General features: G+C 40.2%; 2 protein-coding genes across 9 annotated transcripts in view; both read left to right on the top strand.

Annotated features, from left to right (window-relative positions):
* Positions 1-24,501, top strand: part of ANKRD44 (ankyrin repeat domain 44) — a 380,176-nt gene that overhangs the window by 249,154 nt on the left and 106,521 nt on the right. For all 8 annotated transcript variants that reach the window (XM_063647786.1, XM_063647782.1, XM_054479048.2 and 5 more), the window contains exons 7-10: positions 16-158; positions 1,263-1,475; positions 12,003-12,081; positions 23,683-23,797. In XM_063647786.1, the coding sequence (XP_063503856.1) occupies positions 16-158; positions 1,263-1,475; positions 12,003-12,081; positions 23,683-23,797 (550 nt within the window). The remainder of the gene's footprint in view (positions 1-15; positions 159-1,262; positions 1,476-12,002; positions 12,082-23,682; positions 23,798-24,501) is intronic.
* Positions 20,192-21,060, top strand: LOC129032073 (coiled-coil-helix-coiled-coil-helix domain-containing protein 2-like). The gene has a single exon (XM_054479058.2). The coding sequence runs from the start codon at positions 20,315-20,317 to the stop codon at positions 20,690-20,692; it is 378 nt and encodes a 125-aa protein (XP_054335033.1). The 5' UTR covers positions 20,192-20,314; the 3' UTR covers positions 20,693-21,060.

Here is a 24,501-nt window from a genome sequence, read left to right as displayed (position 1 = left end):
GCTTTGTTTGTAAAGGCCACTTGGATGTTGTAGCATTGCTCATTAACCATGGCGCAGAAGTGACCTGTAAGGATAAGAAGGGTTATACCCCTCTGCATGCTGCAGCCTCCAATGGACAGATTAATGTTGTCAAGCATCTCCTGAACCTGGGGGTGGAGGTGAGCTATGATGAATGCATCAATGCATGGCCAGTGTATTTGTAAGATTTCTGTTATTCTAAAGTTAAATCCTGTTTGCACTTTAATTCAAGGGCAGGGGAGTTGTTTTCTAGCATCCTGTCTTTTTGAGTTTTTGTGGGCAACTGATGAAGGGCAGTGGGGGCATGCACTAAGCAGAGGAAAACTGGAAACTGAATAACTTTCTATATCAACATAGATAAATATATAGACATAAAGATTCTATGTAATATATATTAACCAGTTGTTCTTAAAGACTGGCCAAGGTTCTGCATCCCACCTTCCAAATGTAGCCTTCTAAGTCATGACTTAAGCAGAAATGAATGAATAAATGGCAGAGACAAACAGCAGCAATGTCTGCTCTTGAGCTGGAAAAGGCGGACTGCTGCATTCTCCTTCTGCTGGTAGAACAGGAGCAGTGGTGAGGCTGGAACATCCTGTCCCCCAGGAAAGGAAAACCAAGTTGCATCATTATGGAAAACCATAATGATGAAACCAGGCACCCAGGGCAGGTCTCAGAAAGCAACAGGGAGCCATGGACAAAACACACCTCCTGACGGCACCACTGCTCTGCTACTAAAATGCAACCTGGTGAGGTGTCGGACTCCAGAGCAAAACAGAGAGTGGATTCTGACCCACCTTCCATGCTGAGACTCCACAGCCACCACCCCTGCCATCTCCGCAGCCACTTCCTCTGCCATTCCCCACCATTTCTTGAGGTCTCCTGTGCCCCAATCCTAGAGTGTGGGACTCTTTTTGTTCTCCTCTGATTTACTTCTCTTTTGGTGTTTTGAAAGCAGCTTTGCCCTTCACCTTTTATTCCTTTGTTAGCTGAAAAATACCTCTCCCCAGGATGAAACTTCTCTGTCTCCAGTTCATTTTTTGCCACATTGACTTTTTGCTGATCTTTACCATGGGGTGACAAGCATTCCCAAGATGACCACACTGGGGCAAGAGTAAGCTCTGAACAATTATATTGGCGGATGGCTATTTCCTTTCTCTAGCCACAGCCATTATGCTTTTTGTGGAAAATGGAGTAAACTGGCTCCAATGACTTTAATCACCCTGTGTTGGACTCTTTCGCAGATTGATGAAATCAATGTCTATGGAAATACAGCGCTTCACATCGCCTGCTACAATGGACAGGATGCTGTGGTTAACGAGTTGATTGACTACGGTGCTAATGTGAACCAGCCAAACAATAATGGGTTCACCCCTTTGCATTTTGCTGCTGCCTCCACTCATGGTGCTTTGTGTCTTGAATTGTTAGTAAACAACGGGGCAGATGTTAACATTCAGGTATGACACTCTTAGTCTCTGTGTTGAATGCCTTTTCATTGAGCTTCTGTTTGAGCAAAATCAACTGCTGCAAATTATACCATGTTTCAGTGAGTTGGAACCCTGAGCACTTTGACTCATACAGCCTTGTCCTGGATTTGGAGGCTATAAAAAAAGTTGTCTGGAGGCTGAGGCAGGTGGATCACAAGGTCAGGAGTTCAAGACCAGCCTGACGAAGATGGTGAAACACCATCTCTACTAAAAATACAAAAATTAGCCAGGCGTGGTGGCAGGTGCCTGCAATCTCAGCTACTCGGGAGGCTGAGGCAGAGAATTGCTTAAACCCGGGAGGCAGAGGTTGCAGTGAGCTGAGATTGTGCAACTGCACTCTAACCTGGGCAACAGAGCAAGACTCCATTTCAAAAAAAAAAAAAAAAAAAGTTGTGTTATTTTTCTCCAGGAGTGGTAGTATCGGCTGAAAGGTACCAAGGCTCCAGCCGTGTGTTCTTGTTAGCTTAGTGAATGTGTCAGGACAAATACTGGACCTCTAGGATATTGACTTGCCCAGAAGCTAATACTGAGGTGAATGTTGAGCTGATAGGGCAGTGTTGCTAAGAATTCAAAGGAAGGCCTAATAATGATTGTAGGCCTGTTTCCAACTCCAGTGTGGGTTTAGAGCTTCTCGGATACCTTCTTTCTTTTCTTTTTTTTTTTTTTTTTTTTTTGAGTTGGAGTTTTGCTCTTCTCGCCCAGGCTGGAATGTAATGGCGTGATCTCAGCTTACTGCAACCTCTGCCTCCCGGGTTCAAGCGATTCTCCTGCCTCAGCCTCCCCAGTAGCTGGGATTACAGGCATGCACCACCACGCCCAGCTAATTTTTTGTATTATTAGCAGAGATGGTGTTTCACCATGTTGGCCAGGCTGGTCTCAAACTCTTGGCCTCAAGTGATCCACCTGCCTCAGCCTCCCAAAGTGCTGGGATTACAGGTGTGAGCCACTGTGCCCAGCCAATACCTTCTTAAAGCAAACCCCAGATAGTAGCTTCAGTGATGTAGCACTGAGCTGGTCGTCACAATCATTCCTTTATTCAGCAAATTTACTAAGGACTACCTAGCGCCCTCTGTTTGGTACTGAAAGAGTGCTCCAAGATGAGATTCAGTCTCTGCCTTTAAGGAACTTACAGTGTAGTAGGGAGGTAGCATGCACTCAGGTAGTCATGAGCAAGAGAAGATATGATAAGAAGAGTCATAAAGCATTGCAAACTGTAAGAAGCAATTGTTGACTTGTTTTTTGCTTGGGAATAAAAAATGGAGATCGATTTTGAGCGGAGACTTGGAAGATTAATGTAGTTAAGTCGAGGAGGGATAGAGATAATTTGAGAGAGAGTGTTCCAGATAGAACAGCAAGAGCAAAGAGGGGTGGGAATTCTGGATAGGAAAGCCTCTAGGTAACTTGTCAGCTTGCCATGTGACAGCTAACCAAGGGGAGCTTATCACGCAGCATTCATAATTTGGGCGACATCACTTGAATGCATTTAGATTGTAGCAGAATATCCTAAACTGTGCTAGGAGACCTTTTATTCAACCCAGGCTTCCCTTCTTCCCAGCACACAGGGATCCTGAAGCAAGGTCCCAGTGTATTCTGTCTCTGGTTTTGAAAAATATGATTTCTAAGGTGTAATTTCAAGAATATCACATCAATCTATTTTAATAACCTTCTCTATTCACTATTAAAATCTTTTATTTTTTCACAATTTCTAATAGTGGTGAAAGATGTGACAAATTTTCAGAATAGTAATTGATTGTCTCAAATAGAGTATAATTTTATGAACATGCCAAGTGTAGTGGCTCGGCCTGTAATCCCAGCTCCTTGGGAGCCTGAGGTGTAGGATTCCTTGAGCCCAGGAGTTTGAGATCAGCCTGAGCAACCTAGTGAGATCCTGTCTGTAAAAAGCTTTTTTATTTTTAATTATATGACAGAAAGGAGCCAGAAATGAGCTGAAATGTGATTTGACCAAGGAAGAGGACTCATCTACTGGATGATTTTGAGCCCAAGGAGCTTGGGCCTCTCCAGGCTCTGCAGGCCACTAATCATTCTAGGGGTCATATGATCAGACCTGAGCATTAAAAACAGTAATCCGGTCACAGAACACCAAAGGCAGGAAATAAAAAGGAAAATAATCGTATATATGACTACAAAAAAGTCTTAAACATTTATATAACAAAACAACAACAACAAAACCTCTAAGATGAAATTAAAATAAGAACTTAGGGAAAATTTTCTTCAATATACATGATAAGCAAATAGTTAATATGCTTGATATATAAAGAGCTCATACAAATCAATAAGAAAAAGTGATCACTACTAGAAAACATGGAGCAAAAGTCAGATCACAAGAGAGAGAATAAAAAATACATTAAGCCTGTGAAAAACTAGTATTACTGGTAATTAGAAAAATGCAAGCTAATACAAAAACGTACATTTGTGTTAAAGAATGGCAAATATCAAAATGGCTAATAACACCTAGTATTATCAATGAAAAAATTAAAATGCAATAAAGAAATATGATCTCTTTTTTAATGCTAAAATGTTATGGTTATGTGTGTAGATGATGCAAAGAGAGAGAAAATTCTCTGGAGTATGTACCAATATGCTAGCAACAATTATCACTGCAGAGAGACAAAATTATGATTTAGGTTTTTCTCTTTCTTTTTTTCTTTCTTTCTTTTGTTTTTGAGATAGAATGTTGCTCTTGTCGTTCAGGCTAGAGTGCAATGGCAGGATCTTGGCTCACTGCAACTTCTGCCTCCTGAGTTCAAGTGATTCTCCTGCCTCAGCCTCCCAAGAAGCTGGGATTACAGGCACCTGCCACCATGCCCACCTAATTTTTGTATTTTTTGTAGAGAGGGGTTTTTGCCATGTTGGTCAGGCTGTTCTCTAACTCCTGAGCTCAAGCAATCCACCCACCTCAGCCTCCCAAAGTGCTGGGATTACAGGTGTGAGCCACCACGTCCGGCCTTTAGTTTCTTTTTTGTGTATTTGCTTTTGTCTTCTGATTGTGATACAATGAGAATTTTTAAAAATTATTTTTATTATTTTTTTTTTTATTGAGGCAGGATCTGGCTCTGCTGCCTAGGTTGGAGTGCAGTGGTGGGATCTTGGCTCACTGCAACCTCTGCCTCCCAGGTTCAAGCCATCCTCTGGCCTCAGCCTCCCGAGTAGCTGGGATTACAGGTGTATGCCACCACGCCCTGCTAATTTTTGTATTTTTTTGTAGAGACGGGGTTTTGCCATGTTGCCCAGGCTGGCCTCCAACTCCCGAACTCAAGCGATCTGCCTGCCTTAGCCTCCCAAAGTGCTGGGATTAGAGGCATGAGCCACTGCACCTGGCAGAGCATGTTATTTTTATATCCAGAAAAACAAAAAAGCTATTTTCACTTTTGAAAAAAAGAAAACCCAGGTATAGTGGACCTAGAGAAGAGTTGATTAGTGGATAACTAGAAATCAATAAAACTGGCATTGGTAAGAGGTAATAAGAGAACAGGGGAATGGGACTGAAGGGAGAGGCTTTGCAGAAAGAAAATCAGCAAGACTTGGTGGGGCATGAACTGGAGGAGTTGAAGACTAATGTAAGGATTGAAATGTGGCAGAGAGGCCAGGCGTAGTGGCTCATGCCTGTAATCCAGCACTTTGGGAGGCCGAGGTGGGTGGATCACCTGAGGTCAGGAGTTCAAGACCAGCCTGACCAATATGGTGAAACCCTGTCTCCACCAAAAATACAAAAATTGGCCAGGCGCGGTGGCTCACACCTGTAATCCTAGCACTTTGGGAGGCCAAGGCAGGCAGATCACGAGGTCAGGAATTCGAGACCAGCCTGACCAACATGGCAAAAGCCAGTCTCCACTAAAAATACAAAAATTAGCTGGGTGTGGTGGCGCATGCCTGTAATCCCAGTGACACAGGAGGCTGAGGCAGGAGAATTGCTTGAATCTGAGAGGTAGAGGTTCCAGTGAGTTGAGATCCCGCCACTGCACTCCAGCCTGGGCAACAGAGCAAGACTCTGTCAAAAAATAAATAAATAAATAAATAAATAAATAAATAAATAAATAAATAAATAAATAATGAAGGAAGGAAGGAAGAAATCCAGCAAAGAAAGGTGGTACAGCAGAGTAGTTAAGTGTTCAGTTCTGGGGCCAGACTGCCTAAATTCCAATCCTAGCCTTGACTTTTAGTATCTATATAATCATAAACAAGCTCTTTGTGTGTCTCAGTTTATCTGTAAAATTAGGGAAACAATAGTATCTTCTCCATGGAACTGCTGTGAACATTAAACAGCTTTATCATACATAAATCATATAGAATAATATCTGCCACATGATAAACACTAGAAAATAGATGTTATCATTGATGTTCATTAAGAAGGATGTCAGGAGGAAGAGTAGGCTTAGGGAGTTAAACCAATATATTTAGTTTTTGAAAAGCTAATTTTTAGGTTTTGGTATAGCCAGTCTGAGAAGCCCAATAGTGTCAAATGTAGTGTTCTAGCATGGCAGACTGGTAGAGAACAGAAGAAAAAATGTAGATTGCTTCATTCATGTAAAGGTGATTGTTGAAACCAGGAGAAAGGGACGAGACCACCCAAGGAGAGAGTATGTAATAGCACGAGTACAGAAAGTGAGATAGCCCTTTACTCTTAGAAACAGGAGGAGGAGAAAGAGCCAGAGAAAGGGATGAGAAAAGGAGTTAGAGGAGACAGGAAGGAGTGTCGTGTTTTCATGAAGATGGAAAGCAGACAAAAAAGAATGGGGGCATCAAAGAGACCAAGGAACTGTCGTCTGAGGTTGGGAAGGAATCTTTGCATGAGGCTGAAGTCGCAGAGCGTGGTGTTGAGGGGGCAGGAAGCACATGGGTGGTCAAACTGCCAACGTTCCCAAAACTGTAGACATCTGTCTTGCCATCCTGGTATCTGAAGGACATCCTGTGAATCCTTCAAAGGAAGGGAAATTATTGGGATTTAATAAAGGCGCTCTCTTTACCAACCTCCACTTAATTAATTCACAGAGTTGTCTGATGCGCTTCATTATATCTGTAAAACATGCCACTGATGCTCTCGGTGTGCCCCATACCAGAGGCTAGAAGGCTACTCTCTGGCACACTGGCCTACTGCTTCTAGTTAACTGACCAGTGGTCAGTTCAGATTGGATAAGGGACTTCAGCTGCTGTGATATATTGGTTTTTGCAGCCCCTTCTTCCTTTCCACAAATGGAGCTGAAAAGCATAATTCCTTAATTTTCATATTTATTTTTTTCTGTGGACTGCTAATCATAACTAGAATATAAGAAATGCCATTTTGAAACTCTGAGATTTGAGTTTATTATGATTGAATCTGTGTAAATAGGATTTTGAATCAAATCTAGCCTTCATTCTCAGTCTCCCTTCATCTATTCTGTCTGTATCCTCTGATTTCCTAAATCTCTTTGAATCCTCCTTAGTTATTCCAGATTCACTCTGGATGCACGGATCATCTAACATTTCCGTAGAGCCATCCTGTCTGACTCTGGAGGTAGCTGTCTAATTAAAGTTTTTATCTCTCTCTACCACATTGCTCCTTGGATTTTGAAAGTGTTTGTAGATTGCAAGACAATTTGTATTTGTTTAGATTTTCCAAAGGTTGAGGGAAATAGCATATTGAAATGCAGCCAGTACCTATCCACATGTTCACTTTGTTTTCCTCTATTCTCACAAAATAGTAAAAGTGATGTCTTCATGAGCAAAGATGGATGGGAAGAGGAGGAGGGATGTGTGTTCAGCCTGCATTTCACAGTTCCTCATTTTGCTTACATTGATTGACTCTGGTCCTGTTTTTTGACTTCATAATATGAGTTTAATTGTGATAAAATAAAGATACACTTTACTGATACAATAATCCATTGATGGTTTACTTATAATTTGTAAATAGGTAGAACATGAGAAAGTATAAAATATTTTTTTCTTCTCCATTAGAGACCACATTGTAATTTCTGTAGCATCTCAAGGCTCTTTTAGCAAGCATTCAAAGTAAGCGTTAAAGAAGGCACTAGACATAGAGCTGTGCTGGATACAACTTAGAAAGACAGACTCAGAAATTACCATTGCCAGGTTGTCTACCTCCTGGTCACTGACATTTAGCCTGTGCATGGTCTCAATTCTTTTCTGTCTGCAGGCTCTTAGATCATTTAGCTCTAAGAGATGGGAGTTGAAACATGTCTGCTTGAAGTGGACCAGTTCCCTTCTCTATATGTACCAGGACCAAATTATGGGATAGGTTGTGTTGGAGAAGTTGAAGGTGAAAACTGGAATGGGCAAGAGTAGGCAGTGATAGGGACACAGTACTTAGAATGTTGGAGAAGTAAGGGAAAGGAGAGGAATGAGTGAGCCAACCACGTTCCATCTCTCTTGCCCTTAGAACCATACAAAACAAAAATAAATTGGACAATGTGTGGCTTTTTCACACCAGTATTTTAGGAGGCTCTTGCATTGAATTAGGAAGACTTATTGGGTTTCTCACCTTATTTGACCCCACCCCTAACCGCAGGTTGGACTTAATATTATCCCATAGAGCCTTTATTGCTCTGTAGTAGGGCCACTGAGCTGCGTGACCCCAGGGGTGTACCATGCCACAGAGAACATTATGCTTTCAAGACCCTGGGGAGTAACAATGTCTGTAAATTTAGGGAAGGTATATGGGATATTGGAAGATAAGGAAAGAGGGCATTAGGAATAAAAGAAAAAAATGAATGGATTTCTGAGGAGACTGGTGGTCAAGAAAATACAAACACTCCTTTTAGTTCAAAGATTAATCTTCCTTAGGCAATGCTGAGTTCTGCCCTGAAGGAGTACTAATATTTGTCGTAAAATATTTTAATCCTCAGTACTTTTCCTTTATGACTTAGGGCTTGATTATGCCTAACTCAATAGAAGCGCTTCTTGCTTAATTAAATGGATTATCAAAATAACAAAAATTTCAAAGCCCTAAATTCTATGGGAAAACGTAGCTAGAAAATTGGAGGAAGACTAGAAATTAAGAAAAAAATTTTCATAAAAGCTTTGAATAGATGGAAGAATTGCACATATTCTCTCTTTTGAGAATGCAAGGAATGTTTTATCTTTTTGTGCAGTTCTAGGAATAGTAGCAACAGCCAGTACCCCTGCATGATAAATTTCAATTTCTCAGATCATGAAACTCAGTAGGGTTCCCTAGTCTCAACTTTAATATTCTGAGTTCTAACTTTTAAAGACTATATAAAAAGTATTATCCTTTTGAGTTTCATTGGTTTTCTATAGCTTTTTGAAATAATGAGCTCCCTTTACACCCATGCCATGTGAACAAAGTTGCCCCAAAATGGCTGCCATGATACTCTTAATGCTTTCTGTCCCAATTTCCCCACCTTATCTACCCGTTTCCCTATGTGAAGAAAAAAATATCAGCTATAGCCTGGACTCAGGCTATCGATGAACCCAGGCAAAGATCTGCAAAGATGGATGCAAGGCAGTTGTCACCACTGATCATATGGTTGTTCTTTGCATTTTACCTAACTTTGGTCATCTCCCTTTACTTGTCCCTTTACAAGTGCACAAGCACTCTCAGAGAAAATAAAGTTGTGGTGTTTGCTATCCCTGAAATGGCACTGGCTTTGCCCACCACACACTTCAGAGATCACTTCTGCTTTGTCTCTCTGCCTGCAACTTAGATAGCTACCACTAAGTTGGTGGTTACTCCTTGGTAAAGCCTTTAAGCTCTTTTCTAGGCATGGAAAATTGCTTAGCTGAATATTGTGAAGATATTTTCTAAATGCTGAAGTATTTATCGCTTTAGATATATTTAATTAATAATTACTTATAGTTTCATATTAAGAGAAAACACTGGAGCAAAATTTAAAGAAATAGCACCACCTAGGGACAAGTTAATGCCAACTCCACAATTTCTGCCTTCTCTCTCCTTAGTTATTTTGAAGTGTCATCACTTTTTAATTGGAAGGGGGTGTTTTAAATCCTTATTCCAAAGTAGTTCCCAGGTGTTTCAGTCCTTGGAACTGTGTGCAGTCCCGACAACTAAGGCCTAGCTCTGGAATCAGATAACTTTTAGGAGCTCTCCTTGCCAGTATGTCTCATGGTCAGCGATGGTGTTGTATCTCATTCTCTTGATTGCTCCTGTTTTTCCTCTAAAAGTATTATCAAGCTTCAACTCTCCTTTCTCAGTCTGTTCTGATTCAGATTATACTCATATAAGATGGAGAAAAGATCCTATTATTTCTTTTCTTCCCACATCTACCTGAGAACATTTGAATTATAATGATACATGTTTATTTTTCAATTAAGATGAACTTACCGTTCTAATTAACTTTTTTTTCTTGGCACAGATTATATGTAATCCCTTTTTTATTTCTAGGGAATAGACTTATAGAATATAATAAAATGCTTGTGTTTAAAACCTTGGTTTTATAACCTATTTTAGCCCACAGTCCAAAGCAGGGGTTAAAAATGGGACCCTCTTACCCCAATTCTGTAGTTCAGGGTGAAGGTACAGAATCCAGAATCCATATTTCATTTCTTTTTCTTTCTTTCTTTTTTTTTCTTTTCTTTTCTTTTCTTTCTTTTTTTTTTTTTTTTTTTTGAGACGGAGTCTCGCTCTGTCGCCCAGGCTGGAGTGCAGTGGCGCGATTTCGGCTCACTGCAAGCTCCGCCTCCCGGGTTCATGCCATTCTCCTGCCTCAGCCTCCCGAGCAGCTAGGACTACAGGCACCCGCCACCACACCTGGCTAATTTTTTGTATTTTTAGTAGAGACGGGATTTCACCGTGTTAGCCAAGATGGTCTCTATCTCCTGACCTCGTGATCCTCCCGCCTCGGCCTCCCAAAGTGCTGGGATTACAGGCGTGAGCCACCGCGCCTGGCCCAGAATTCATATTTCTAACAAGAATCCTGGGTGATTCAGACGTAGGCAGTCCTTGGTCCACTGTAAGAAATACTTACCTAAATTATTATTTGTTTTCCAAGATGGAGTTTTTAAAACAGTCATTTTAAAATACAGGCATTTGGATTTCATCACAAAATGAACATGCATTTTTAAAACTTCGTATTTTAATCTCAGACTTAGAGAAATGTTTCCTCTGAGACTTAGAAAAATAAGTGTTACATAGATTTTTTTGTAAACAATACTTGGATGAAAATGCATTCTCTCTATTGGGGATACTTTTATTCTAAAATAACAGTAATATTTTCTTCTGGGCCTATTTTCAGAAGAAATTCTGTAAATTACTATTTCTTAGTTACATATGGTATCTTGGTATTTAGTATAATGATGATTGGTATATAGATGTACATTTTCTGCGTTTTGGCTTAATCTGTGTCAGGAAATTTCATAATTTCTATCATGAATAGTAACAAATATATGAATTCAGCACACATTCCCAGCTGGTCATTCAAAAGGCAATTTCCTAAACAGTTGCATGCCATAGTCCTGTGACTTCTAATGAGTTAAGTGAAGTAAGAGATTCTCTTTTGGAACAATAAAAAATTATGGTTTTGTTTTTGTTTTTCTGTTTTTTTCTTTTTGTATTTTCTTTTTCTTTATTCTTTTGTTTAAATTTTTTTCTTTTTTGTTTTATTTTATTTTAAAAGTGATGTTTTTTAAAAAATTGAATTATAATGGAGGGAATAGTAGAGGGTTCCAGATCAGGTTTTTTTTCTTTTTTTTTTTTTTTTTTTGAGACAGAGTCTCACTCTGTCACCCAGGCTGGAGTGCAGTGGCACGATCTTGGCTTACTGCGACCTCCACCTCCTGGGTTCAAGAAATTCTCCCACCTCAGCCTCCCCAGTAGCTGGGATTACAAGCGTGCGCCACCATGCCTGGCTAATTTTTGTATTTTTGGTAGAGATGGGGTTTCACCATGTTGGCCGGGCTGTTCTTGAACTATCTCAAATGCTCTGCCTGCCTTGGCCTCCCAAAGTGCTGGGATTACAGGTGTGAGCCACCGCGCCTGGCCTCAGGTCAGTTTTAAGAGTTGCAGTGATTCAGAGCCATTTGGTCAGCTTCAGCTTAAAGAAGACCATGCAAGTTAACACATTTGTCTTTTTTGTATACTATAGACAAAGGTTGAAAAAAACACCTTGAAGGAAGCTTCCTTCTCCAGTGGATCACAGGAGAGGAATAAAGGTTTCAGATAACTGTTTCTCTAAGCTTTTAAAACATGTGATGTTGTGCAATAACTTGAGAGGTCATGTACATTTTATCTTTTCCTTTCAAAATTATCTTTGCCTCTTGTAATTGTTGATCATACTTTTATTTATTTTATTTTATTTTATTTAGAAGAATGTCATTGTATCACCCAGGCTGGAGTGCAGTGGTAAAATCCTAGCTCACTGCAGCCTCATGTTGATCATACTTAAAAAATAAATAAATAAATGAATGTTTTCAGGGCATTATTAGCAGTGTCCATAGGGGTATTTCAGATGGGTGTCACTGGCTCATGAGCACTTCCATTGTTTTTCTCTCCCTCTTTTTTTTTAGAGTAAAGATGGCAAAAGTCCACTGCACATGACAGCTGTCCATGGAAGGTTCACACGGTCACAGACCCTCATTCAGAATGGTAAGAGAGATGCTTCAGTAGTGTCATTATTTCGATAGTTTCTTGTTGTGAATTTGGCTGTCAGTCACCTGCATATGAAAGTCGATGCCCTGTTTTGGAGTTTTAGTAAGCATGCAATTACATAATTCTTTGATGTACTTTGCTAAAAACTGTTCATCAGACATGTCATCAACATCCACCTTAATAGTAAAAACATAAAGCCACAGTTTCACAGTCAATTTGGAGTCAGGCACAGAGGATGAGCTTTGAAATTGGAAATGATGTATTTATATAGGCTCAAGATCCTGTGCTTCTCACTCTGAAACTAATAAAGGTAAGTAGCATTCATTTTCCAGCAAAAAATCTGAATTATTTTTAAATTTTAGAGTTCACTATAATTTCCTAAGTTAAAACTTATTAAGCTAGTTGAGCAAAATTAGGAAAAATGAGATGACTTAGAGGAAAAGCTGGTAAGGATGTGATATAAAGGATCATAAAATCACAGGCTTAGGCAGGCATGGTGGCTCACATCTGTAATCCCAGGCACTTTGGGAGGCCAAGGCGGGCAGATCACCTGAGGTCAGGAGTTCGAGACCAGCCTGGCCAATATGGTGATACGCTGTCTTTACTAAAAATACAAAAATTAGCCAGGAGTGGTGGCAGGTGTCTATAATCCCAGCTACTCAGGAGGCTGAGGCAGGAGAATCGCTTGAACTCGGGAGGAGGAAGTTGCAGTGAGCCAAGATTGTGCCATTGCACTCTAGCCTGGGTGACAGAGCGAGACTTTGTCTAAAAAAAAAAACAAAAACAAAAACAATTCACAGGCTTGACAGAGAAGACCTGGGAAAGTCACAGTAATATAGTAACTTTCTGGGCTTATGACAAAAGTATGCTTGAACCATCAGGTTGTCACTGAAGTCAAAGTACTAGGGAGTATCAATTTACATCCTGGTTCATGTTACTAATAGGGGGTAATGGCCAGCAGCATCACTTCTATTAGCAAATCTTAGAGAGTATTTTAAAAAAACAAAAACCAGGTTTAGTTCAGATTTTAAGCTGATATTCTAGGTCAATCCGGTAGTTCCTGTTTTTAGTTGACCCATACTTCTACTTCTCAAAATTCTAATATTAGTCAGTTTCCTTGGACCTGTATTTTTCTCATCTATAAGAATTTTGGACCACATACACTTGAATTATTAGTGGCACTGAGTTATGTCTTAGTCACTGAAGACATAAAACAAAGAAGTCATTTGATATTTGGATGGAAGACCAGCCAGTGGAATTATGCTTAGCAAGCAAAACATCTGCAGCAAAGCAAAGGAAATTTATAAGCATTCCAGTGAAGCTATAGGGAAAAGAAATCCTAACAAGTTTCCAGTGAGCCAAGGAAGGTGAAACAGAAATTAACCGTGCAATACCCATTATTTCTAATTTGAAATATGTGCTATGCCTTTGACATTCATTTTATTGAAAAGGCCACCATGTTTTATTTTGCTGAATGTAAATAAAGGGGGTAGGGGGGAGTGACCCTAGTCTCTTTCGAGCACGTCTCTTATGCCACTGTATTTCTCAACTGTTTTTCAGAAATAATGTCCACCCCCCTTTAAAAACAAACAAAACTTTTAGAAACAAACAAAACTTAAACAGCTTGGTTCCCTTTTAGAGCAACCTCAAGCTCCAGAGACAAGGTTGGAGGGAAAACAACTTTTCTCCTTCTAAGCACTGCCTTCCCCGCAGGTTCATCCCTGTCTGTCAGGCCATGCTGGTCATCTCTATGACGCATCTCCTCTCTGTCCTGCTGGCATGCTTACAACAGTCCCAGGGGACTGCTGGCAGCTTTGACCTCTCCAAGAGCCATGTGGGCTGGAAGAATTCCATGTCCTGCCTGGATATTCTTGCTAGACTTTTTTTGTTTGTTTGTTTTTTGTTTTTGTTTGTTGTTGTTGTTGTTGTTGTTTTTAAGACACTGTCTCGCGCTGTTGCTCAGGCTGGAGTGAAATGGGGTGATCTCAGCTCACTGCAACATCTGCCTCTCGGGTTCAAGCGATTCTTGTGCCTCAGCCTCCCAAGTAGCTGGGACTACAGGTGTGCCACCATGCCCAGCTAATTTTTGTATTTTTACTAGAGATGGGGTTTTGCCATATGTTGGCCAGGCTGGTCTCGAACTCCTGGCCTCAAGTGATCTGCCCACCTTGGCCTCCCAAAATGCTGGACTAACAGGTGTGAGCCACCATGCCCTGCTGTTGCTAGACTTTTGAGTTGGGGGAGACCTAAAAGAGACACTGTCTCTTATCCTCTGTGATCAGGGGATCTTTGTTTCAGAACCTGTCTCATTCTTGGTTGTCCTGGCATCTTGCTTATGGATTGGGTGGGGTCCAGGGGCCTGAATTGATAAGGATATAGTGGCTATAATATGTAGCCTATTATATATAATGATAAAGCTACGTGATAATGATAAAGCCAAGTGTTCACAGTGTGCCAGGCACTTGGCTAACCACCACTTATAAAGCCTTTCAACCACCCTATGAGAGAGAGGTACTATTATTATCTCCATTTCAAAGATGAGGAAACTGAGGCAGAGAGATTGTCACTTGTGTCTGGATAAATGGCCAGTATGTTGAGGAATAGGGATCTGAACACAGGCAGTCTGACATCAGAGACTGAACTCTCAACCACCATGCTTATAAACATGACCTCCAGAAACCAATGGTGTTTTAAAAAAATTCCTTTTAAAATTGAATTCTGTTTACTCTGAGAGTCACTTATATTTGAAATAGAGTTTTCCCTGTAAAAGGATGCTTTGGTATTCTCTTATCTCAACTGACAATTTTTTTGCATTCATAACACATGTGAGAACTGTGAATTCTTCCATTTGACATTTTTTTAAATGCCCTTGGAGAGAAGAAAAGGAAGTTCTTTTTTTACCTCCTGTTTGTTGGCTTCCTTCTGGGAAGAATCTTGGGCTGTTGCCGGGACACTCCCTCTCCAGAAGCTCATGCCCCTAGGGCCTGGTGTCAGTCCCCCCAGAGTGGGACATCACCCAGCAGGAGCCCCTCTGTCCTCCAGGACCACACGGGCACAGCATTTGGCTCCCTGAAGCAACTAAACATGCTACTGAGGAATGTTCTTTGTATTTATTTGTTTTGTTAAATCGCATTGGTGTTTGGACTTTGAATAGCTTTCTCTGCTTCCCTGACTGCTCTCCAGTCAGGATTACTAGTTTTTATAACTTTGTTTTTCCAGAATCATCCAGCTTTAGTAAGATAATAATGAAAAAAAAAAAACAAAAAACCGACTCTTTTTTAGTTAGTAAGCAAAGACTACCTCTGCTATCCAATCACGTTGTTTGTTGTCTGAAGCTGTGTTGTCACAGTAAGAGAGGGAAAGGAACTGACCGAAGACAGCATCTGGTGTCTGGAGGCGTTTGACCTCACCATTGGCCCTAGGCACCCCCCTCAGATGCCGTCTAGCAGGTTACACAAGTTCAAAAATGATGTTTTCTCCACAGAAGCTTTAAAAATAAATAGAGTTTGAAAAGGAAGAGTCAAGTTGTAGGTTATGATGAGTCAATGTGAGATTTTTGACCCTTTGGCTCACAATCCTTCCAAGGCAACTTAATAAGCTGACCATTCTTGTTTGTGCAATGAAAAACTAATTTCAGATGAATGCTTAGAGGATGCTAATTAATTATCCTTTCTGACATGCTCTGCATACTTCTAAACTGGCAAATGTTTATTTTCCTCACTGGTTGTCAATGATCAATCTCCAATATTTAACTTGCAACCTTCAAATGACAAACGGTAAAGAGATTTCATTTGCATTCCAAGCAAGTTTTAAAAATTTTCAAATGAAAATGGAAAGGTTTGTGGAGTGATTGTAAGATAGAAATGCACTTATCTAGAGGTGCTGTTTAAATAGAAAACATGTTTTCAGATAACAAATAGAGAGTCTCTCTTTTATTTTTCCACTAAGTTATGTTTTCCTGAAAAAAAAATATGTATATATATATATTTGAGACGGAATCTTGCTCTGTCACCCAGGCTGGAGTGCAGTGGCACCATCTCAGCTCACTGCAAGCTCTGCCTCCCGGGTTCACTCCATTCTCCTGCCTCAGCCTCCCGAGTAGCTGGGACTACATGCGCCCGCCACCATGCCCGGCTAATTTTTTGTGTTTTTTAATAGAGACGGGGTTTCACCATGTTAGCCAGGATGGTCTCAATCTCCTGACCTCGTGATCCGCCTGCCTCGGCCTCCCAAAGTGCTGGGATTACAGGCATGAGCCACTGTGCCTGGCCTCCTGAAATATATTTTAAATGATAACAAAAGCACATATGGACAATAATTACCTTTCTTTTTTTGAGATGAAATCTCGCTGTGTAGCCCAGGCTGGACTGCAGTGACGCGATCTCGGCTCGCTGCTATCTCTGCCTCCCGGGTTGAAGAAATTCTCCTGCCTCAGCCTCTCAAGTAGCTAGGACTACAGGCGCTTGCCACCACACCTGGCTAATTTTTGTATTTTTAGTAGAGATGGGGTTTCGCCATATTGGCCAGGCTGTTCTTGAACTCCTGGCCTCAGGTGATCTGCCCACCTTGGCCTCGCAAAGTGCTGGGATTACAGGTGTGAGCCACCGTGCCTGGCTAGTTATCTATATTTTTACAGTTTTAAACTGACTTGTAAAATGAAAGCAACAACTACAAGAAAAAACTTTTATCAGCTCAGACCCTCTATTCCATCCTTCCTAATAGTTTTCACTCTTCCCTTTCTCTACCCAATTTTTGGCATATTTGAGACTGGTAAACCTGGAAGCTCTAACACTTTTTAAGAATGATTTGGTGACTCTTGGCTGGGAAGGATGTGGATTGATGGAGTGTTTGTCCAGGGCAGACTTCTCTGCAGTCTGGGGATCTCTGTCCCACATCTCCCTGGATCAGCTCGACAGCTGAGGCTTTCAGGCAGACCACCGTGGGCAGCTCTGATATGGATACGTGCACATTGGATTGCTCTGAGGTATCTGTGGAGACGAGGTGGCTGCCTGTCTCCAAAGCTACCATCAAGTCATAAAATGGATTGATCTCAATTGGACACTTCTAAATTCAGATCATAGTTAACTGTCTGTTGAGTCCCTAGACGATCACAATAACTAACTTTATTATTTTTCCTGATTATAAAATTAGTACATGCTCACTGTAAACTAAAATTAAGTCATGAAAGAGATTCCGTGATCTCCACCAGTGTGTCTCCTCAGCCCTATCCCAATAATTTTTATTGGCAGTTTGGTGACACTTCTGGATTTTTCTATGTATTTAAGAATATATGTAAAGATATTTAATTATTACTTTACAGAAGTGATCTTACTCTATTATCTGGACAATTCATTTTAAAAATAAAGCCGGATACGGTGGCTCACGCTTGTAATCCCAGCACTTTGGGAGGCTGAGGCAGGTGGATTGCCAGCGTTAGAGACTAGCCTGGCCAACATGGCGAAACCCCATCTCCACTAAAAATGCAAAAATTAGCTGAGCATGATGGCATGTGCTTGTAATCCTAGCTACTCGGGAAGATGAGACAGGAGAATCACTTGAACCTGGGAGGCAGAGGTTGCAGTGAGCCGAGATTGCACCACTGAACTCCAGCCTGGGCAACAAGAGCGAGAGTCCGTCTCAAAAAAACCCCCAAAATAACAACAACAAAAGAACGCCACTGTAACACAGAAACAAAGATTTGAAGAAAGATCAGTATTTCTATTCAAGTTCCCATTTATATTTCTCTGTCCCAGTCAGTTAAAAAGGGATTCCCTTTTCGTAAATGGCTATTAAGTTGCTAACCCCTAAATGGGTAAACTTATTGGCAGCAAGTTGATTTTCAGCTTCTACACACAGATTTTCAAATTCTACACACACAAGTCTTGAGAGTAGAGGGAAGCATCCAAAATCCTGTGTGTGCTAATTGGAGTTTTTGAAACAATTGTCCCCTTCACAAAGTGCACACATTTTTGGTAATCATTTCACTTTGTAGCAAATATTTTTATACTCTAGCCCTGCGTTTTGCCAGTACACTTGGCTAGAAAAAGCGTTGTTTGCTGAAAATAAATGTTGGGAAATTGTTAGTTATAATGGCCAATAATAGGATTCATTGGAATGAAGGACCATATAGATCTGATGAGGACCTTATGGACGATCTTATTACAAGGGACAGTGTCCTGGCCTGGAAGATAATGCTCTTTCCCCAGATCTGAGAAGACTCTCAATGGCTTCTTTTTGGCATAATGCTTGAGTGTACTGCTAATGGGAATGCTAATGGGCAGAGCCTTTCTCAAGGTTTTTGCTGGTGTGTATCAAGGGTCTCCATACTTTTAGTCCAATAGTCCTACTTTTAAAAATTTTGCTGGCTGGGTGTGGTGGGTCACGCCTATAATTCCAGCACTTTGGGAGGCCGAGACAGATAGATCACTTGAGGTCAGGAGTTCAAGACCAGCCTGGCCAACATAGCAAAACCACATCTATACTAAAAATACAAAAATTAGCCAGGCATGGTGACAAGTACCTGTAATCCCAGCTACTTGGGAGGCTGAGGCAGGAGAATCGTTTGAATCTGGGAGGGGGAGGTTGTAGTGAGCCGAGACTGTGTCACTGCACTCCAGCCTAGGTGACAAAGTGAGACTTCGTCTCAGGAAAAAAAAAAAAAAATTACTAAAGGAAATCATCTAAAATGTAAAGACTATTTGTAAATATGTTCATTCCTGTGTTTTTCTTAATAGCAAAGATTTGGGTATGCCCTCAGTGCCTATTAATTGGGGACTTGCTAAGTAAATTCTCTAGATACTGATATTATGTCGTCATTTACAATTATATTAATGAAAAAAATTAATGACATGGGAAGGTTTGTAATGTAACATTAAAGGAGAACGTAGGACTAAGAAACTCTTTCTACACCAGGAACTCAACCATGGGAAAATTCTACACACACATGCACACATACATACAACTGGAAGGAAATATTCCAAAATACTAGTACTGACTATCTTGGGTAGTCAGTGAATTTGTAGATGACTTCTGTTTTCTTCTTTGTATTTCTATTTTCCTTTCTATTTTACTGCATCTTCTAAATTTTCTACAATAAGAAAATACTTTCTCAATCAGAAATAAGACACTTAAAACAAATGTATCACATCTTTCTAGATTGAAGCCATTCATATTTATATTACTTACCCTAGCATATATAGGTATGTATATGGTTTAGATATCAGTACAAAAAGAAACCTCATACCCATTAGTCATCACTCCCCATTTCTCCCCAGCCCCTGGCAACCACTAATCTAGTTTCTGCCTCTGTGAATTTGTTCAGGTGTTTTCTTGAATTTTTAGTTTTTTAGGCATTCAGGGAACACTTATTTAGTCAGTTAACAAAGACACCACCAAGATAAACTCCAAATGGATCAGATATCCATATCTGAAAAAGAAAACCTTTCCCGTATAGAAAACATGTGTCAATTTCTTTGTTACCAGGGTATAGGGAAAGCCTCCCTAACAACAAACCCAAACATGATAAAAGACTAATACATTACTCCCCCAATTTTTTTTTTTTTTTTTTTGAGATGGAGTCTCAGTCTGTCGCCCAGGCTGGAGCGCAGTGGCGTGATCTTGGCTCACTGCAAGCTCTGCCTCCCGGGTTCATGCCATTCTCCTGCCTCAGCCTCCCAAGTAACTGGGACTACAGGTGCCCGCCACCATGCCGGCTAATTTTTTGTGTTTTTGGTAGAGTCCGGGTTTCACCGTGTTTGCCAGGATGGTCTCGATCTCCCGACCTCATGATCTGCCCACCTTGGCCTCCCAAAGTTCTAGGATTACAGGCATAAGCCACCACGCCCCGCCACCCCCCAAATTTTTTTGACAGGGAAAAAAACATCAAAAATTAAGAAAAAAACCTGGGAGAAGAATATTTGTAACATGTATTGCTGATAAATGAGTAATCGCCCAAATAGAGCTTACTCATTTTAAAAGTTATTGAAAATCACTTTTGCTCATTTTTCTAAGTTTGTTTGTATGTTTGAGGACATTTAAGCCATTCATATATTTCTATTTCTCGGGGCTTTATATTACTTATACTAGCATATATAGATGTGTGTATATGGTTTAGATATCAGTATTGTGTGTATGTTTAAGGACATACACACAAACTTAGAAAAATGAGCAAAAGTCATGAAAAATAGTTTACAGAAAAAGATAAACAAATGGGAGCCGTCGCGTACCTAGGATGCCGCGTGGAAGCCGAAGCCATACCTCCCGCATGGCCCCTCCGGCCAGCCGGGCCCCTCAGATGAGAGCTGCACCCAGGCCAGCACCAGTCGCTCAGCCACCAGTAGCAGCACCCCCATCTGCAGTTGGCTCTTCTGCTGCTGCGCCCCGGCAGCCAGGTCTGATGGCCCAGATGGCAACCACTGCAGCTGGCGTGGCTGTGGGCTCTGCTGTGGGGCACACACTGGGTCATGCCATTACTGGGGGCTTCAGTGGAGGAAGTAATGCTGAGCCTGCGAGGCCTGACATCACTTACCAGGAGCCTCAGGGAACCCAGCCAGCACAGCAGCAGCAGCCTTGCTTCTATGAGATCAAACAGTTTCTGGAGTGTGCCTAGAACCAGGGTGACATCAAGCTCTGCGAGGGTTTCAATAAGGTGCTGAAACAGTGCTGACTTGCAAACGGATTGGCCTAATGAAGAAGTTCAACCTGGAGAGATGGAAAATCAGCTCTCATAACTAAGTTAATTTAGTATAAAAATAGAATTGATAGTGAGGGTATAAAGTGTAACCATCAGTTAAACCTCTCCTGTCATTCCTAGCTTCCTTGCTTCAGAATTGAAATGGAAGTGGGGGTGTCCCTACTCTGTAGAATCTGGGACTGGGCAAATCTTTGTGTGGCCTCCTTAAACTAGCTGTTATGATTTTATTCTTTGTGAGTTAATTAGAATAAAGTCATTTTCTTCCAAAAAAAAAGATAAACAAATGGTCCTTCTATAATATATGAAAAGATTCCCTCATAATAAGAGAAATGCAAATGAAAGCTGCAGAGAGATACCAGCTCTCACCCATCAGATAGCAGATATTCAAAAGCTTCACAAGGCTATAAGGAAAAGTGCCTCTCATACTGTGCTGGTTAGAGTGTAAAATTGCACCGTGCCTACAGAGAGAAATCTGGCAAAATCTGACAAAACCACATATTAATTTTCCCTTTGACCTAGGTATCTCCCTTCTGAAAACTTACCTTGAAGATATGTCTAACAAATATGAAGCAACATGCGTATGAGATTATTCACTGTGGCATTCCAGATAATAGCAAAATGCTATTTACAACCTAAATGCTTACCCATAGGAGATGAGTGTACTAAACTAGTACAACTGTGCAATGGAAAACAATAAAACTGTACAAAAATCAGGAAGATCTCCAAGAAGTCATCTTTAGAAGTGAGTTCTAGGAAATACTGTTAAGTAGGGGGATTTTTTTTTTTTTTTTCAAAGAGAAGCACAGAAGCATAAACTAAAACTAATGAAAATGATTACTGTAGGTTATGTATGAGGATGAAGAGGAAGGGATAAGAATGAGTAAGGCTTTTCAAAAATATTACTTTTGACTTTTGAAACATGTAAGTATTTTACATATTATTAAAATAAAATAAAACCCAGTAAAAATATTTGAAAGCAAACAGAATCAAATGAACCTAACTTATATAGATAATATAAGCATACAGTAAAAAATTCAGGTAAATTTTGAACAAAGTACTCCCCACATATGCTAAAAATTATTGTGGAAAAAGTCTGTTGGGAAATCAGATATCTGTATACTCTGATTGCCTGTATCACCCCACCGATTGCCTGTTAATTACAAAGGGGAGAAGACATTTTTGCAGTAAGTGTACTGACAGACACCACCTTAACCACATAATCAAGCCTTTTTTTTTATTGTGTTAAAATATACATAACATAAAATTTACCGTTTTAGCCATTCTTAAGTGTACAGTTCAGTGGCATCCAGTGCATTCCTACTGTTGTACAACCATCACCGCCATCCATTTTCAGAACTGTTTCTTTTCCCAAACTGAAAGTTGGTACCCATTGCAAGTAGTCAAACTTTGCATCACCTGGTAATGGAATAACTGTGTGTGTGCTAAGAAAATGGAGCGGGAAGCATGCATCTGCTCTGGGCATTGTTGCCAAAATGTTTAGCCTGAATCTAATAATGAAGAAACCAAAAGACAACTCCAGAATGTAGAGCGTCCAACACAACTCGTGGTTTGGGCTCCAATAATATCAATGACATGAGAAACTTAAAAAAAAAAAAAAGCCAGGAGGATTGTTTTGGATTAACGGAAACTAAAGAGACATGACAACCAAGTGCTATCAGGATATTTGATTGGATCCTGGATTAAAACAACAAGATAACTATTATAAAGCACAGTTTGGGGACAGTCTGAGAAATTGGAATATGCACTAATATTACATAAAATTATTTTATGAATGTTAAATTTCTTGGGTAAAATGATAGAATTGTGGTTATGTGCAAAAATGTCTTTGTTCTTAGGAAAAACATACTTAGTGGTAAAATGTTATGATAGCTAACTTTTTAAATGGTTCCTCAGATAAATGAATGAATAGACCAATTGTATATATACACACACCCGAAAAAGGGAGAGAAAAAAAGAAATTTAATGAAATAAAAACTGGGGGAAGAGAAGGCAAAATAAAACATAATGACAATACTATATTATTAAAAGAAGTATGGATGATTATTGTCATAGTGTTTATAAATATAGGCATTTTCAGTTTATTGTCTATGCTTTTACTCATTTTAGTCATAATATTAAAATATTATAAGCTAGATCATCAAATTACATGAAATAATTTCCTGAACTGTCCATCCCCTTTGTTTCTTATGTTTTAGCACAAGGTTTACATAGGTCTTTAATTCAGCAGGGAAAATTAAAATTGAACATGTCTTCAGAATTACACTTTATGGGATTTGAATACATTCTTCATTCAGAGCAGGCATTTAGTTGTGAGATTTTGGATTCTTAACTAAGACAATATGGAAAGATTTCTCAAAAGCATTTCTTTTTCTTTTTTTTTTTTTTTTTTGAGACGGAGTCTCGCTCTGTCACCCAGGCTGGAGTGCAGTGGTGCAATCTTGACTCACTGCAATCTCTGCCTCTCAGGTCCAAGTGATTCTCCTGCCTCAGCCTCCTGAGTAGCTGGGATTATAGGCACGCACCACCACACCCAGCTAATTTTTGTATTTTTGGTAGAGATGGGGTTTCACCATGTTGGTCAGGCTGGTCTGAAACTCCTGACCTCGTGATCCCAGCCTCCCAAAGTGCTGGGATTACAGGCGTGAGCCACCACGCCCAGCCTCAAAAGCATTTCTAATAGACTTCTGTCTACGCAGATATACTACTACTACTGCTTCAGATGGTGACTTGTCCCCTTTAAAAGCATTCTTGTATTTCGGAGCAAAGATGCACAACTGGAATAGGAAAGAAATCATCATTTGGTTGATACGAGAGACTAGCAGAGAACGTAGGACCTGAATCAACCTGAATCCTTGTGTTATCCTGTATTAAAATATCTCTTTCAGGAGGTGAAATTGACTGTGTGGATAAGGACGGCAACACTCCTCTCCATGTGGCTGCAAGATATGGTCATGAGCTTTTGATTAACACCTTAATAACCAGCGGAGCTGACACAGCCAAGTAGGTTACCGCAAAAATACGGTGGAATAATTGCCTCAAGTGGGAATACTGCCAAAAAGATTCTTCCGTGCAGTAGATAGTTCCCATTTATCCAGGTGAAGGTGGATCTATACCATTATACTAAATACAAATTAAATTTTAAATAAATTAAGTGCCTTTTAATGACAGAGGCAAAGGAGAACCAATTTTATTTTTTAACTTCATCCAAATGAGGTCTATTTCAGTGGTCTTAGTTAAGGAAACTTGAACTTTATTCGTAACTTTTCTTTCTGATATTCTTCTGTCCTTCCCAATGCTTCATATTAAACAGGAAAAATAAAACCTAACTGAGCCAATTCAGAATGTATTCAGAGTGCTTGCTCAGCTTTAATGATATGGTTATAGAGTACAAATGAGTCAATCTGCTATGTAGGGAAGGGGGAACCTGACTTCATTTTGAACTTCAATTCCACAAAAATACATAAAGCATCTTTGCTGGGTGCTATGGGAGATTTCAGAAGATGTAAGTTACCTAGTTTCAAGGAGCTCATAATTTTGTTCAGGGCCCAAGACCCACTTAAGTCAAAGAACCATGCAAGATCATATATCATAAAGTTCTAAATGAAACAGACTTAAGTGGCAAATGTTTGGTGTAGACAATCTGTGTCACAGAATATAGACAGGGAGGAGAGAGCTCAAAGGTGGCCAGTGTTTTCTGAAAAGGC

The sequence above is a fragment of the Pongo pygmaeus genome, chromosome 11, assembly GCF_028885625.2.
Source record: "Pongo pygmaeus isolate AG05252 chromosome 11, NHGRI_mPonPyg2-v2.0_pri, whole genome shotgun sequence".
In the NCBI taxonomy this organism is placed as follows: domain Eukaryota; kingdom Metazoa; phylum Chordata; class Mammalia; order Primates; family Hominidae; genus Pongo; species Pongo pygmaeus.
This window is presented reverse-complemented; position numbering and strand designations above follow the sequence as displayed.

Excerpts from the sequence above, each read along its gene's own strand:
- LOC129032073 (XM_054479058.2), top strand. The coding sequence starts at position 20,315 with ATGCCGCGTGGAAGCCGAAGCCATACCTCCCGCATGGCCCCTCCGGCC.